Below are 15163 nucleotides of genomic sequence, written 5' to 3' on the forward strand. Positions count from 1 at the left end.
GGGCATGGATGGAGAAGGAAGAGGAAGGTAGGAATTGGGAGGAGAGGAGGGAGAGAACTAAAGGGGAAATACAAAGTAAATAAAGTGTAATTAATAAAAAATAAAAATAAAAACCCCCTCAAAATCCCAAGATTCCACTTCACGGTGTTCCTTCCTTCCCTTGCCAACCCAACCGCCTGCTAACCGCGTGTATCTGGGCTCCGTCCATGTCAGTCGGCTGCTTTTTGAACTTCTCAGCCCAACTTCATCTGCCACGTATATCAGATGGACAGTCTGGCTTCTTCTTGCATTCTGTAACAACCATGCACTTGGAGAGAAGCCCTAAGATGCACAGAGAGAGGCTCTTACTCCACCCAGCTCATGTAGACAAATTACGTGGACACTCTTCAGAGAAGGGGGAGTCTTTGCTGATGACTTGGGGAAGCCAGAACTCTGAAGACAACATGGAACAGCGACATCTGAAGGGAACTCAGACCCAGGGCAAGTCCTATAAGTCTCTGCAATCTCCCAGGACAACACTATTTAGTCGCCACACTGTCCAGTGGCACAGGAGCACGAATCAGGCACCACCTCCACACAGGTTCTCTGGGAAGAGCCTGGTTTGTCCTCGTGGGTGCATGGACTAGGAGCAGTACTGCGGACCTGCTGACCTCCGTGCTACTGACACACAGGAAAGACTTCTAGAGATTCTTAGCTGCTTCGATGATGTGTTCCATGAGGCTTTACAAATTTTACCACCTCCTCAGGCTAGGGCTGGTCACAAGCGCTGTGCCAAATGCCAGCAATGAATGGTAGGTTTAGAATGTTGAGGGCCCTTGCCCTAAAGATGTGTGCCTATTTGCATTGGATTGCCTCCATCCTCTGGGGCTGGCTCTAGGCTCCCCATACCCTGTACCTTTCTGGACCACCCACCTGCTCGATAGTGGAGGCCCACAGCCTCCTGTACTCAGCATGGTCCTTCACTGGTTACGGTCACAACTACTACATTGCTCCAGAGCCTCTGAGACCAGCTAGCAGGTCCTCAGCTGAGCCCTCTCTACCGATACAGAAGGACAGAATAGATTGTACCTTGTGAGGCCTTTAGTAGACAGGCACAGGAAGCACAGCCCTGCCCACATGTTACACACGGGGAGAGGAAAGGGAATAAATAAATAATCGTCATCAAACACAGGTGAATACAGGTTTCTCTTCCAGGTGACTGGGGCAGAGGTCCCGCTCAGCACACCTGGTTCATCATGGAAGTTACCGTGTTATGGAAGGCCCTCGACTGGAGGCGGTCTCCAGGGTTGTAGAATGGGTCGCACATCACATCTGTGTAGGAGTTATGCAGCTTCCGGATCCCATTGTCTCGGAGGGCTGTATTGGAGGAATCCACCACCATGAGAAACTTTACCTTGGAAATGGTCACATAGCCGTATGCCTTGTAGTTCTTGGGTAGAGCAGGCCCAGGTACCGCTCGCTGGCCCACCAGTGCTTTTCCCATGGCAGAGATCTTCTCATCTACCACGTCCAGGGACGTGTGTACCATGTAGTGGAACGTGAGCTCACTCTCTGTGGGAGTGCTCTGGATGTACAGAGGGTAATTCTCCTTGGCGATCGCCATGCACACCTCCATACTGGCAGACCAGTTTTTTTATACAGTTTAGCATATGGACTTTATCAACTCAAGCTAAAATCTTGATATTTTCAACATGTCGAGATTGTTCTGTGTTGTCGCCTTGTTATTGTCAGATCTGTGTAACTGTGTGTGTCTGAGTGTCTGTGTGTGTGTCCATGTCTCTGTGTGCATGTGTGTACATGTGTGCATATTTGTTTTATAGGCTTGCACTTAGTTAAACTCAAGGTCTTTTGTGGATTCTACATTTGTTTTGACTGAATGAACAGCAGGTAAGCTGTTCCACAGTAAACTATAAGAGCATGTCCTGCGTGTCAAACACCATGTTTGAAATCATATTCTATATGTTATTTTTCTTTTTTTTTCAGAATCAAGAGATATCCTTTAAATTATTGGCATTTGTCCTCTGTGGTGGTAAAAAGGAGAGGAATAAAATTCTATTGTCTAATGTTCAAAGGTATAGAAATATCATGTGAAAATAAGTATGAGCATTTAAGGATAGACATTTTCCTGTACTGATCCCAACAGCAACATTATTCCTCTCGGATGCTTTGCTGGATATTAGGTGTTGGTGATGTTCATATTAGAACTCCTCCAGATAAAAAAATACAAAAAATCTAAGGGTGAGTAATTCTATTTACCATGGTATTGTTTTCCCCAATCTGTTGGTAGAAGATTTAATTCACAGGAGGATCCCAGCAATGCACTCCCTGTAACAGGATGACTGAGGCCAAATGGAGTCATACTGGAAGGAAGCTCTTCCATCAAAGTAATTTTCAGGAAAAGCAGAAATGAGAAGAAAACGTAGGAAGAAGAGACAAAGAGCAGAGGATTAGAGAGCAGGAAGGCTCATCATCTTAATGTTATAAGTAAAGATGAATGGTCACTTCAGAATGTTGTATGAATGTACTTATTTTCCAAGATGCTTCATTTGTTCATTTCAATGTGTTTGAAACTCTTAAACTTTAGTAAATTTAATTACTGAGTGTAGGCATACTATGGTTATTTTGTAATGCAAATGTTGATTTCTGTATCCCCCATATCTGTTTGCAAGTCTTGTTCAGAAAATCTCATCTTACAGTTGTATAAACTCTCTTCCCTATGGTACCATGATAAAGCAGCTTACAGCCAATTACTGAGTAGGGGAGAGTATAAGGCTGGACTTTCTGCCAGCCAAGGGAGGAGGAGTCACAGTAGGAGTGGGGCATTCAGCCAAGGGAGAATTTCAGGTAACATGAAGAGAGAGAGAGAGCGTGGCAAAAAAAGCTACAAAGTGCAATTATTCTGGGATATACTCTGGGAAGAAACCAAAATAGCTTAGAGGGTTAATAATAGAGTAATATCTACTCAGTTATTGTGTTGTGAAGCTTATTGTTAAAAAAGAATTATAGAGTCTCAATTATTTGTATGATAGCTGGGTTTAGAGAGGAAAAGAGAAACAAAAACAGTTATATAGAAAGAACTGTAACAAATGGCATACCAAGGGGGGCAGAATTTACAGTATTCTAGCAAAAACTTACATAGAAAATAAAACTACATAGAAGTTTCTTAGTTCTGTTCCTTCAAATACAAAGCAAAAACGGTTTCTAAAGCAGGAGTTCACAGCTTCCCAATAAGACAGACCCTGGCTAGGCCAACTGCAGAAAAATTAAAATTGATGCATACAAAACCCAAAGAAGCAGGTTCTTTAGACAGAGGGTGAAAAAGTGGTTCTTTCTAACACAGGCAAGCTTCTCAAAGCCAGAATTTCCTACCCAAGACAAGGCTCTAAATCTCTTTGAAAAGGGGCTCTTGCTTGCCTGACTATTGCAGACCAGATGAGCAAACACTGGTAGAACCATTAACTTCTCAGCATGAAGAAGGGGTCAGGATCAGGGAAGGGGGGAAAAGCCTCTCTTTGGAAGCAGGAGCCAGAGACAAAGAAGTCTCAAGCACCTGAACTGGTAAGCTCAAGAAGGAAAGCTGGATCTCAAGAAAGTAAAGTCCTGATATTTTATTATTTTTATTTTTTATGTAAATGGGTATTTGCCTGGATGTATGTCTATGCACCATGCATGTCAGTGTCTGCCAAGGTCAGAAAAGAGCATAAAGTTCTTAGGGAGAGGTTTTGATATTAAAGATTATTTTCTGTGTTTAAAATGGAGGAAAACAATGACACTGTACATCTGGATTCCATTTGAACAATTTTTTTGAATTGATGATTATAGTTTTGCATATTCTTTTTTATTACTTTTTTATTTTTTTTATATTATTCACAGGTTGTTTACTTTGTATCCCAGGTATAGCCCCTTCCTCATTCCCTTCCAATCCCACCCTCCCTCCATCATCTCCTCCCTGCCCCTTTCCAAGTCCACTGCTAGGGGAGGTCCTCTTCCCCTTACATCTGACCCTAGCTTATCAGGTATCTTCAGGACTGGCTGCAATGTCCTCCTCTGTGGTCTAGCAAGACTGTTCCTCCCTCAGGGGTGGAGGGAAGCCAGTAATTGAGCTCATGTTGGGAAATAGTTCCTGTTCCCCTTACTAGGGAAACCCACTTGGTTACTGAGCTACCATGGGCTACAACTGAACAGGGGTTCTAGCTTATATCTATACATGGTCCTTGGTTGGAGAAACAGTCTCATAGTGGGCCCCTGTGCCTTGGTATATTTTGTCCTTGTGAAGTGCCTGTCCTCTCCTGGTCATATTAACTCCCCTTTTATCATATGATTCTCTGCACTTAGCCGAAGGTTTGGTTATAAGTCTCTGCATCTGCCCTCTGTGGTAGGCTCCTGACCTGTTACTTGTTTTCTCCTACTTCCCATGTCCATCCCATTTGTCTTTCTAAGTGAGGGTTGATCACCTTACTCCGGGTCCTCTTTCTTGTTTATCTTCTTTAAGTGTACAGATTTTAGTATGATTATCGTATCTTATAGGTCTATATAAGTGAGTATATTACCGTGTGTGTCTTTCTGCTCCTGGGATACCTCACTCAGGATGATCTTTTCTAGATGCCACCATTTGCCTGCAAATTTCATGATTTCCTTGTTTTTAATTGCTGAGTAGTATTCCATTGTGTAAAAGTACCACAATTTATGTATCCATTCCTTTTTTGATGGACATCTGGGTTGTTTCCAGGCTCTGGCAATTACAAATAAAGCCACGACAAACATGGTTGAGCAAATGTCCTTGTTGTGTACTTGAGCATCTTTTAGATATATGCTTAGGAGTGGTATAGCTTGATCTTGAGGAAACACTATTCCTAATTGCCTGAGAAAGCACCAGATTGATTTCCAAAGTGGTTGTACAATTTTACATTCCCATCAACAATGGAGGAAGATACCCAATTCTCCACAACCTCTGGAGCATGTGTTGTCACTTGAGTTCCTAACCTTTGTCATTCTGATGGGTATAAGGTGAAATCTCAGGGTCATTTTGATTTCCATCTCTCTGATGGCTAAGAATTGTGAACATCCCTTTAGGTGTTTCTCTGCCATTCTATATTCCTCTACAGAGAAATCTCTGTTTAGCTCCGTACCCCATTTTTTAATTGGATTGCTTGATTTATTGCTTTTTAATTTCTTTAGTTCTTTATATATTCTGGATATTAGCCCTCTGTCAGATATAAGGTGGGTGAAGATCCTTTCCCAGTCTGTAGGCTGAAAGGAGACTCAATGGAACTGAATATAAGATGCAGAACTAAACCCACATACCTATAAATACTTAATTTTCAACAAAGAAGCCAAAACCATTCAGTGGAAAAAAGACAGCATCTTCAACAAATGGTGCTGGTCCAACTGGATGTCTACATGCAGAAAAATGAAATTAGAGCCATATTTATCACCCTGCACAAAACTAAAGTCCAAGTGGATCAAAGACCTCAACATAAAATCAGACACACTAAATCAGTTGGAAGAGAAAGTGGGGAAGAGCCAAGAACTCATTGGCACAGGAGACAACTTCCTGAACAGAACACCAGCAGCACAGGCTCTAAGAGCAACAATCAATAAATGGGACCTCATGAAACTGAAAAGCTTCTGTAAAGCAGAAAACATTGTCATCAGAACAAAATGACAGTTTTGTATATTCTTTGGGACAGATCAGGATAAGACAGACTTGGAAAAAGAAGAGACTGAGAAAATAGATGCTAAATTAAAGGCCATAGAACTGAGGTCAGAGGTATCCTTGAACCAAAATAGGGTACCTTCAGAGAAATGAAATCTGGAAATTACAATAACACCTAAAGAGGTAGTTCCCAGTAAGCCAAGTCCACAAAGGGTTGAATATATTGCAAAATGGTAGCCATTGAGATTGTGGAGAGAATGTATTTAGCTATAGGCCAACACGGTCAGACTGAATATTTGTATATGTATTATCAAGGTTCAATTATTGGATAAAGGTCTATATGCTAAAGTGGAAACGCCGATCCTATTTAGTATTTTCTTGAAACAAGATCATACAGTGACTTATATGCTCAATTTTACAGGGATTAGAAAACTAAAATATATGCACCATATCACAGGGTCATATGCAAAATTCCAGTGGGCTTTTGCCTTAAATTCTGGAGAGCATGGTTCTAAGGTTGCACATTTCTCTGTCAAATATTCTGGGGCCAGAAGGCTAAAGATGATACTGCAATGTTATAGAAGAATTTTGGACAACTGTCAGGCAGCCTAATTTCTCTGTAATTTCTATACTTTTGGAAAATACTTGTCTGCACTTCCTCTGTATTAAGGTAATATTTGTTCCTTCTTAAATCTCTGATGTGGTTGAAGACTAGATTGATATAGTCTCACTGTCAAATTGTTTAAAATGATAGAAACTGATAGTAGAATCCTTTATCCAAAGGTGCTAAAAATTTACAAATGTCAATCTTACCTAATAATTTCAATAATTGTTCATATTGCATATAGTTCTTAATTGTAAGAGAGGGAGCCTTTTATTAGACTAAAAGGGGGATATATAGGCATAATGTTATCATGTAATGCAAGTGCTGATTTCTCTATCTTCCATATCTGGTTGCAAGCCTTGGTCGGAGAATCTCCTGTCTTAATGTTGTATGAATTCTGCTCCCCAAAGGTACCCTGATGTGCCAATCAAGCAGCTTACAGCCAATCACTGATCAGGGGAGAGAATAAGCCTGGACTTCCTGTCAGCCACGGGAGGAGGAGTCACAGGAGGAGTGGGGCATTCATCCATTGGAGAGTCTAGATAACTTGAGGAAAGAGAGCTTACGAAGAAAGCTACAAAGTTCAATTATTCTGGGGTGTACACTGGGAGGAAACCAAATTAGCTTAAAGGGTTAATAATAGAGTAATATCTGCTCAGTAATTGTGTTGTGAAGCTTATTATTAAAAAAGAATTGTAAAGTCTCAGTTAATTTGATGATAGCCAGGTTAAGAGAGAAAAAAGAGAAATGAAAACCATTCTATAAAAATAAATATAAGAACTGAGTATCAATATATAGAATAAAAATAATTTGTTTTCCATGAAACAAATAAAAGTATTTTAGTGTCATTGTTTTTGAGCCTTTGTCTCCCCACCTCCAGTTTCGTTTCAGTGAGTACTTCAACAGAAAAACAAACAAACAAAAACCAAAAGGACATTTTTTTTTTCTGAATATCCACCAACAGTAATATTTCCCCTCTTTCTCTGTGTTGCAGGTAGCCTGAGTGTGAAATTCATAGCAGTCAGACATATTCAGTATAGTTATTTTTTGTTCTGACCTAGAGGTTCTATGGAACCACAGGACAGTGATAATATCTGTAGAAATACTGGCCAATACTTTCTTCTCTGTTATCCATAGACAGTTCTAAGTTATCATCAAAGTATGTCCTCAAGGCAATAAGAGAAATTAACAAAATACTATTAGTATTAGATTAGATTCATAGATGGGAACAGAGAATTTTCAGACCCTTTTTTCCAAAAGAGGCAGATTACATAGGCCTCGCAAAAGCCAAAAACATTTCCCAAATCAGCCATGGATTTGCTGAGATATCCATCAACACCCAAACACAATTCCTGCACATGGAAATGCACACACACAAGAACAATGGGGGGATCAAACAGCTACATTTGAGAAATATTGATTAATAATACCTTTCAAAACCATAGAACTTATGAGAGTTTATAATATGATAATATGAAATGTGTAACACCAAATGACACAGAGTAGTGGCTCTTGGATTTGAATATCTAATCTTTTGATATCTAATCAATATTATATGAGACACACTATGAGGAGCCTGAATAACTGGTTCTAGAATTCCTTGGTGTTCTTTTGTGACCAAAATTTGGGTATGTTATTAATATTCCCAGAAACAGGGTCAGAAAAATATGTGCTTCACATAATTTCAAAGGCAATTTGATATCCCAGTACTATTTTCAAAACTTGGTTATTTTTAAATGCTGTGGGACCAGTGTATTCAAAGCTCACAGAGTCCTATTATGTGACTTGCTGAGGATATTAATGTCTATAAAAAGAAAAGTAATTCACAATAAAAATATTCTAAACTGTCAGAGAGATTAGGAATATTTTGCCAGACTTATTTAGCTAATATTTTCAGTATTTTGTATATGTGAATGATACAAATAAAAAGACTAAACATTTATCTATTAATCTACAGATAGATAGATAGATAGATAGATAGATAGATAGATAGATAGATAGATGAAAGATAAATGATACATAGAAAATAACTAGATCCTATGTGGATAGAGAAAGACAGATAGATAGACGGAAAGACAGACAATACATAGATGATACATAAGCGCCATACAATGTAAATGAATGCAAAAGAATCATTGCATAATATAAAAGTATCACTTTCTATTTTGTATGTGAATGAAAGGGCTTATCTCAAATTTTTTTTCTTAGACTTTTAAAGATATATTAATTTCACTTTCCAAACCCAATACTTGAAAGTAACCCTCAATTACTAGGAAGCTAGTTTTTGTTTATTTGTTTTATTTTGTTTTTATTTTTTAAAGATCTGGGGTACCTAAATATAAAAAAAAACAGCAATGACATGTATTTATTACCTATAATCTGTATCATCTGAAGTGAGAAACCAATAGAAAAAACTACTTGCAAATAATATGTCAGACAAGGGTTGATATTCCAAAGTGTGAGAGATTCTTTAGACTCCTTAGCCATCATAGTAACTAACCAAAGTTTAAGAAAAAGAAAAATGAAAGGTGGTGGAGTAGTAGCTTCCTAAAGGTGCCATTCAATGAGTATTATAAAAACACATTCAATGTCTCTAATTGTCAAGGAGATGCAAATCCAAACTGTATGTTATATCACTTCAGAATTGTTGGCACAAATGTAACTAAAATAAAAAACAACAAAATTTTGTAAGCATGTAAAAGAAGCCTTTATGTTGTTTGGGAACAGAAATTATCACAGCTGTAACCTAAAATGAGCTGAAAGTTCCACACACAAATTACCATGAATAGTTACCATGCAATCTGGGGCCTAAATCTGTGTTCACTTCTCAAGCACTGAGATGAGGACATTTAGCAGCTAATACAGGATATCCACAAAATCCATAAATCTACATATGATTGAAGACAACAAAGTTCATATGCACAGGGTAACATCAACACAGTAAAGGAAAAAAAAAACAGAAAAAAAGAAGAAAGCATGGTAATATGCATCCACATTTCTTCACTCTAACATAATAATGCTTTTGTATATTGTAATATTACAGAGCTCTAAAGAAAAATGCAGTCAGATTATGGGTAGAAATGCATGGACTTAGCATACATAATATTAATTGAGATCACAGAATAATAGAAGAATAAAAGCACATGCTCCCTCTCATGAACCTGGTCAGTAATATGTATATATACATACATGTGTGTCTGTGTGTGTGTGTGTGTGTGTGTACAAATGTACAAGTGGGTAAATATAACATGAAGACAGGGGACAAAAAAGTCTAAATATAGATGACAAGAAAAGAGTGAATATAGCTGATGGACATGGATTATGAAAGATATGTAAAGTGTAATTCTTTTTCTGGGTCTAAATCTTTCATGGGATTTTTACTTACAGTGGCACATAAAAGTGCAGGAAACTTTATTCAAAAGGGAAAGTTCAAGATCCAATATAAAGCCCCATAGCTTCTAGTCTCAATGCCCACTCTAAGTGTACTGAAATTCATTGAGTGCAAAGTCTCTGAGTCTTATTAATTTAAGTTTCTGAAAATATATATAATATTACATTACATATTATATATGTGTGTAATTATATATGTGTGTTCTTAAAAATAAAGTTTTATAAAAAATTCTTAAGAGTTGGATAACAGCAAAGAAGTAATCATCTGACTGATCTCATTTAGACCAAAATACCTCCAGAATTTTTTTTTTTCATTCTTTGTTTTCTGGTCACTGGGATTAAACCTTTATACATAGCAGAAAGCTACTCTGATGCTAATCTTCACCCTGACTCTTGGAATTGGTCTTAGTGCTACCTTTGAAGAGCAAGGAAGCCCTAGAGGTACCTGGAAGAGGATTTCACACATGAAGAGAATGTAGCTGAACTTGGAGATGAAGTCATGAGAAGCCCAATGTGCTGAGAGTTTCCCAATTCAGGAATATCTTCTATCAGACCAGATTTTACCAGGAACAATATCCAAGACTGAAATCACCAAATAAAGAATCAAGGTTTCTGGCTGGGAAGGTGGCTCTGCAGAAAAAGGCTTGATACTATGCATTGTGCCTCGTAGCATCGACTTGTTCCTGCTGAGTGCAATTTCCCCTTTTCAGAAATGATGCCTTGGGTTGTTCCCTTGACTTCTATCCATTTCATCCCTATGCATGATTTTGTTTTGTTCTTTGTTTGTTTGTTTTTAATTTTGGTATAATTTTTTCACGTCATGAATACCTAACCATACCATAACAAAACACTGACTCATCCAATATTATATAAACTATTTTTTAAAATATGCTTTTCCTGATGAAAGCTGTAGTACATTTATAATATATATAGTATATAATTCATATATATCAAGTATAATATATAAAGTATAGTGCTATTGAATATGAATAGTAAAAAAATGGAAGAAACAATGAGCTGCTGGTTTTCCATAAAATTCATAAATAAGTTAGTATTGGTTATTTTGGGGAAGCAAACAAGAAAAATATTCCAAATAACTCTGTTGACGTGATGATTTCAGGTGCAGCACTAAAATTATCTCTAATAGGCTAAAAGACATCAGAGGAGGTCTGTGGAATGGAGGTAGAGGCCCAGTGGCTGCAAAGAAGCATGCTTTAAATAAAACAGAATTGAAAGAGCTTGAAGTCACTGATGACGTCTTAGAAAAAGAAATTCACGTTTTGAAGGTTACAGTGCTGAACCAGGGAAATACAGAAACCTGAAAATGGAGTGATTTATATTTCTTCTGTCCAATATTTGATTCAGTTGCAGTTATACATTCTAATATGTAAGTCAGCAATTCACAATATATAATTAATACTTTTTATCTCTGTATATTTCTTATTTTTACTCATGTCTATGTGTGTTTATCTGTGTTTGTGCACACCTATGTGCAAGTGCCCACAGACTCCAGAATAGGGTGTCAGATCTCTGTAAGCTGGGGCTATGGGTGCTTATGTGGTCCCCAGCGTGAGTGCAGTGAACTGAACTTGGGTCCTGTGAAAGCAGTCAGAGCTACCAGCTGCTGAGCCATCTCTCCACACTTTGCATAATATCCTATTATATTTTGAAAGTGGAAGAAGCAGCACTTACATTGCACTCCCCTCTCCTGATGTTCTTTCTTCCCTTCATTGCAACCATAGTTTATCTGGTATTGCTTCTTCCTCTGGTTTGTTTGTTCTAGTTAAGGACTTGTAAAGATGGCAATGCTAGACACAACTACAGTGAACATTGGCATCCAGGCTTTCTTTAGTTGTGGAAAATCTTCCACATACATGAAGAACTTATAAGTGACTTTTCAGACACCAAAGTCAAAAGACAGGATTCAGGCACTATCCTTCTAGTAGATCAGAAGCCCTAAGTATCAGTGAGTCCAGGCAGAAAGAGAGATGTGAGCTTAAACAGAAGTGCCACCATATCCAATAAGACACCACCACACTGACACACTTATGGGGACAGAACTCCTCTGTCATAAGTGTTTCAAAATCAAAATACATCATTATGAAAAATAAGTGATGGCTCATGTATTGTCTTTACTTTGACGCAGGAAATCATTTTGCTGTGTTTTAGAAATGCTATTATATTTTCCAACACAAATGTAAAATTATCTGTGAGGGAACAATTTGACTTTTTTTTATAGACAACACAGTCAAAAGGTCTGTCTTCTGTCTGCAGGACTAAGGCAAGGCCTGCAGCTGCTTGTTCTTGGATTCTCCTTTTCAGGTACATGAAGCTCACACCCTAACAGTTATCTCTTCTCTGTATTTTCAGTGACTTTTGCCTCTCATCTGCTTGATAGTTTGGTGATGCCTGGCTCTACCATGTGAAAATAAAGTGTGGAATGCAGGCCTGCGCTCCTGTGTGCACAGGGGAATGGTTTTGTTATGTCGGAGTTCATGTTGTGATTTAATAAGCCATATGGAGCCATTAAAATTCATTGCCAAAATGAAAAGTGCCAGAACAAAATGAGTGCTGATTTGATAGTGGATACATTCTCCCCTCCCGCCCCTTCCGTATTGATTTAGTTCCTTTAGTTTTTATTTTTTACTTCTACTTTTTTATTTTTTTCTAATTCATTCATCATATATAAGGATTAAAGCCTCCCTCCCTCAACCTCTCCCAGCCCCACTCTCCCTCCACTTTGCTTAGTCAACTGAAATAGGGAGTTCTCCACATTTCCATCTGCCCATAGCTTATAAAGTCTCATCACAAAAGCCTGGACCCTCTTCTTCTGTGATCTGGGAAGGCCTCATCACCAGGGGCAATTGATCAAAGATCAGTCAACCAAGTTCATGACAAAGGTAGCCTATGCTCTCCTTACTTGGGAACCCATATGAAGACTGAGCTGCCAATTGGCTAAAGCTGAGCATGGGGTCTAGGTCCTTATTATGCATGGTTCTTGGTTAATGCATTAGTTTCTGCAGGACCACCTGGGATCAAATTGTTTAGCTTTGTTGTCTCCTTGTGGGGTTCCAGTTCCTCTGTTCCTTTCCTGGACATATACCTAAAAGATGCCACACCATTCAACAAGGACCTTTGCTCAACTATGTTCATGGTAACTTTACTTGTAATAACCAGAATCTGGAAACAGCCCAGATGTCCCTCAACAGAGGAATGGATACAGAAATTGTGGTACAATTACATAATGGAATACTGCTCAGCTATTAAAAACAAGGGCCAACATGAACTTTTAAGGCAAATGGAAAGAACTAGGAAAGATCACCCAGAAACAGAAAGACACACGTGGTATATACTCACTCATAAGTAGATATTAGCCATATAGTATAGGATAAACATACTAAAACCTATACTCCTGAAGAAGCTAAACAACAAAGAGGACCTTAGGGAAGATGCTTAAATCTAATTCAGAATGGCAAACAGCATAGACCCAAAAAGCAGTGGAAGGGAGAGAACAAGAAGGGAGCCTATTATAGAGGTCCTCTGAAAGGTTCCACCTAACAGGGGATAGAAGCAGATGCTGAGACTCACAGCCAAACGTGCAGAGCACAGGGAGTCTTATGGATAGTGGATGCATTCTATACAAAAGCAGAAGCAGTTGTAATGATTCATTAAGAGATTATTTTTCTTCATTTAAGTCAATGAAAAAAATGGTCTTTCCACTATCAAAAACCTCTTTCTCTTGACACAGAACTAAAAACATATATCTATATTAAGGGTAGAATTACATTCTTCAACAACACGATATTCTTCTGAATACCTAACTTTAAGTTTGTGCAAAGACAACAGAACTTAAAACCTTTTTAGATTCTTAAGTTTACTTTGAAATGACTCATAAAATTATTGCAAATTTTGTAACACAGTATTAGGAAAATTTTAGTATGGTTAATATTGCTTATAATTAAGATTGATTTTCAAGTTGAAATGACCTAGAGTAAGCACGGATTCAAATCACTGGCCAAGTCTAAAAGGAACATTCTAGATTAGCTTAATTGAAGTGAGAGGATCTACCTTAAATGTGGATGACCTCATTTCATGGGCTGAGGCACTGACTAAATAAGAAGGTGAAAGAGAGCTGAGCACCAGAGTTTTTCTCTCTCTGGTTTTTGAATGCTGGTGCAGTGTGACTAGCTGTTTCAAACTCCTTCAGTGGTGGCTTCTCTCCTCCATGCTGGATTAAATCCTCAAACTATGAGCAAACAAACAGATCTTCCTTAGATAGGTCATGCACTTTCTTATAGCAATGAGAAAGTAATTCAGTCCTTTGTCATTAACCAACAAATGAATCCCTTAACATACTTAGGTAATATAATTTAAATTTGATTAATGACTTAATTTTTCCTTTAAAAACAGGGAAATGAAAACTACAATGCACTTGGCTCTTAAAGTATGGCTCTTAAAGTATTTTTATAATTACATAAAGACTTTGTCACTGAAACCCTCTGTTCTTTCATTCAATTTGAGAAAGAAAAAAAAAAAAAAAACTATGTGACATTGCCCTGAGCGAGGCAGGCTTGTCACAGACAGATAAATTTTCAGAGCAGCTGTGCAGAACAGACCACTTCTGGAAAGCATGTAGCTGAAGGCTGATTTTGAACTCAGGGGGTAATGCTATAAATAGTGACACACACTTCAGATCACAGAAATGTCAACAAGCAATGAAGTCCTCATGTGTGTCTGTGATTAGAAAGGCAGCTGGCCCACAGTTCTGTCTAAGCTGATTTGTGAAGGAGTGTTGAGGAATGCACTTTCTATGGGGGCCTAAGGCTGAATCCCAGAATAGTGATGATGCAAAGTTCAAAATGATATGATGGTGGGAGGTTAGTAGCCTTTCAAAGATTCATTTTGTGAGAGTGTGGCAACAGTTGGATAGAGACAGAGAGAGTCAAATAAGAAATAGAAAATATGTGAGAAAGAAACAACCAATCATGGCTGTTCATAGGGCTAACCCTGAAGATGCAGAATGTTTGAAGATGAAGGAAGCCAATGGGTCCTGGCTGAGATCCGTTGGGGGAGACATTTAGTGTCACTTTCATATCCTATTCCATATCCATAAATGCACAGTGTCCATCTGCAAAGGGATGCATCATCTCATTCCAACATCTAGATCATCAGGACCTTTTGACAAACACACGCCTTTAGCATTTCAGCATGACTTCCTCCTTCACATCTCTATTGGCACTGCTATCATTTCTATTTAGACACAGTCTCACTTCCAGGATTGTCTCACACTTGTGGTGATCCACCCTCTTCAGCCTTTTGAGAGCCAAGGCTCTCTCTCTCTCAAATTCAGGTCCTACCATTCTAAATGTCTTCTCTTAATCTTTTATTTTGTTGTTGTTGTTTTTGAATGTCAAGTGAAACACTATGAAATTTGATTTCTAAGAAACATTCTACATTATATAAAGTGGAAATTTTTATTTAGCTAGCTCAAATTTATATGTATATTTTCTAAT

At 38.2% G+C, this 15163-nt stretch overlaps 1 protein-coding gene across 1 annotated transcript; it reads right to left on the bottom strand.

Annotated features, from left to right (window-relative positions):
- Positions 1–1216: 1216 nt before the first annotated feature.
- Positions 1217–1615, bottom strand: LOC129677738 (trafficking protein particle complex subunit 2-like protein). Its single transcript, XM_055608375.1, has one exon. It carries the CDS (start codon positions 1613–1615, stop codon positions 1217–1219), a length of 399 nt encoding a protein of 132 aa, XP_055464350.1.
- Between the last annotated feature and the right edge of the window lie 13548 nt (positions 1616–15163).

The sequence above is a fragment of the Psammomys obesus genome, unplaced genomic scaffold (genome assembly GCF_907164565.1).
Source record: "Psammomys obesus unplaced genomic scaffold, mPsaObe1.curated_primary_1811, whole genome shotgun sequence".
Lineage (NCBI taxonomy): Eukaryota > Metazoa > Chordata > Mammalia > Rodentia > Muridae > Psammomys > Psammomys obesus.

What these genes read in the sequence shown, in the direction of transcription:
- LOC129677738 (XM_055608375.1), bottom strand. Translation starts at nt 1,615, where the DNA reads ATGGAGGTGTGCATGGCGATCGCCAAGGAGAATTACCCTCTGTACATC.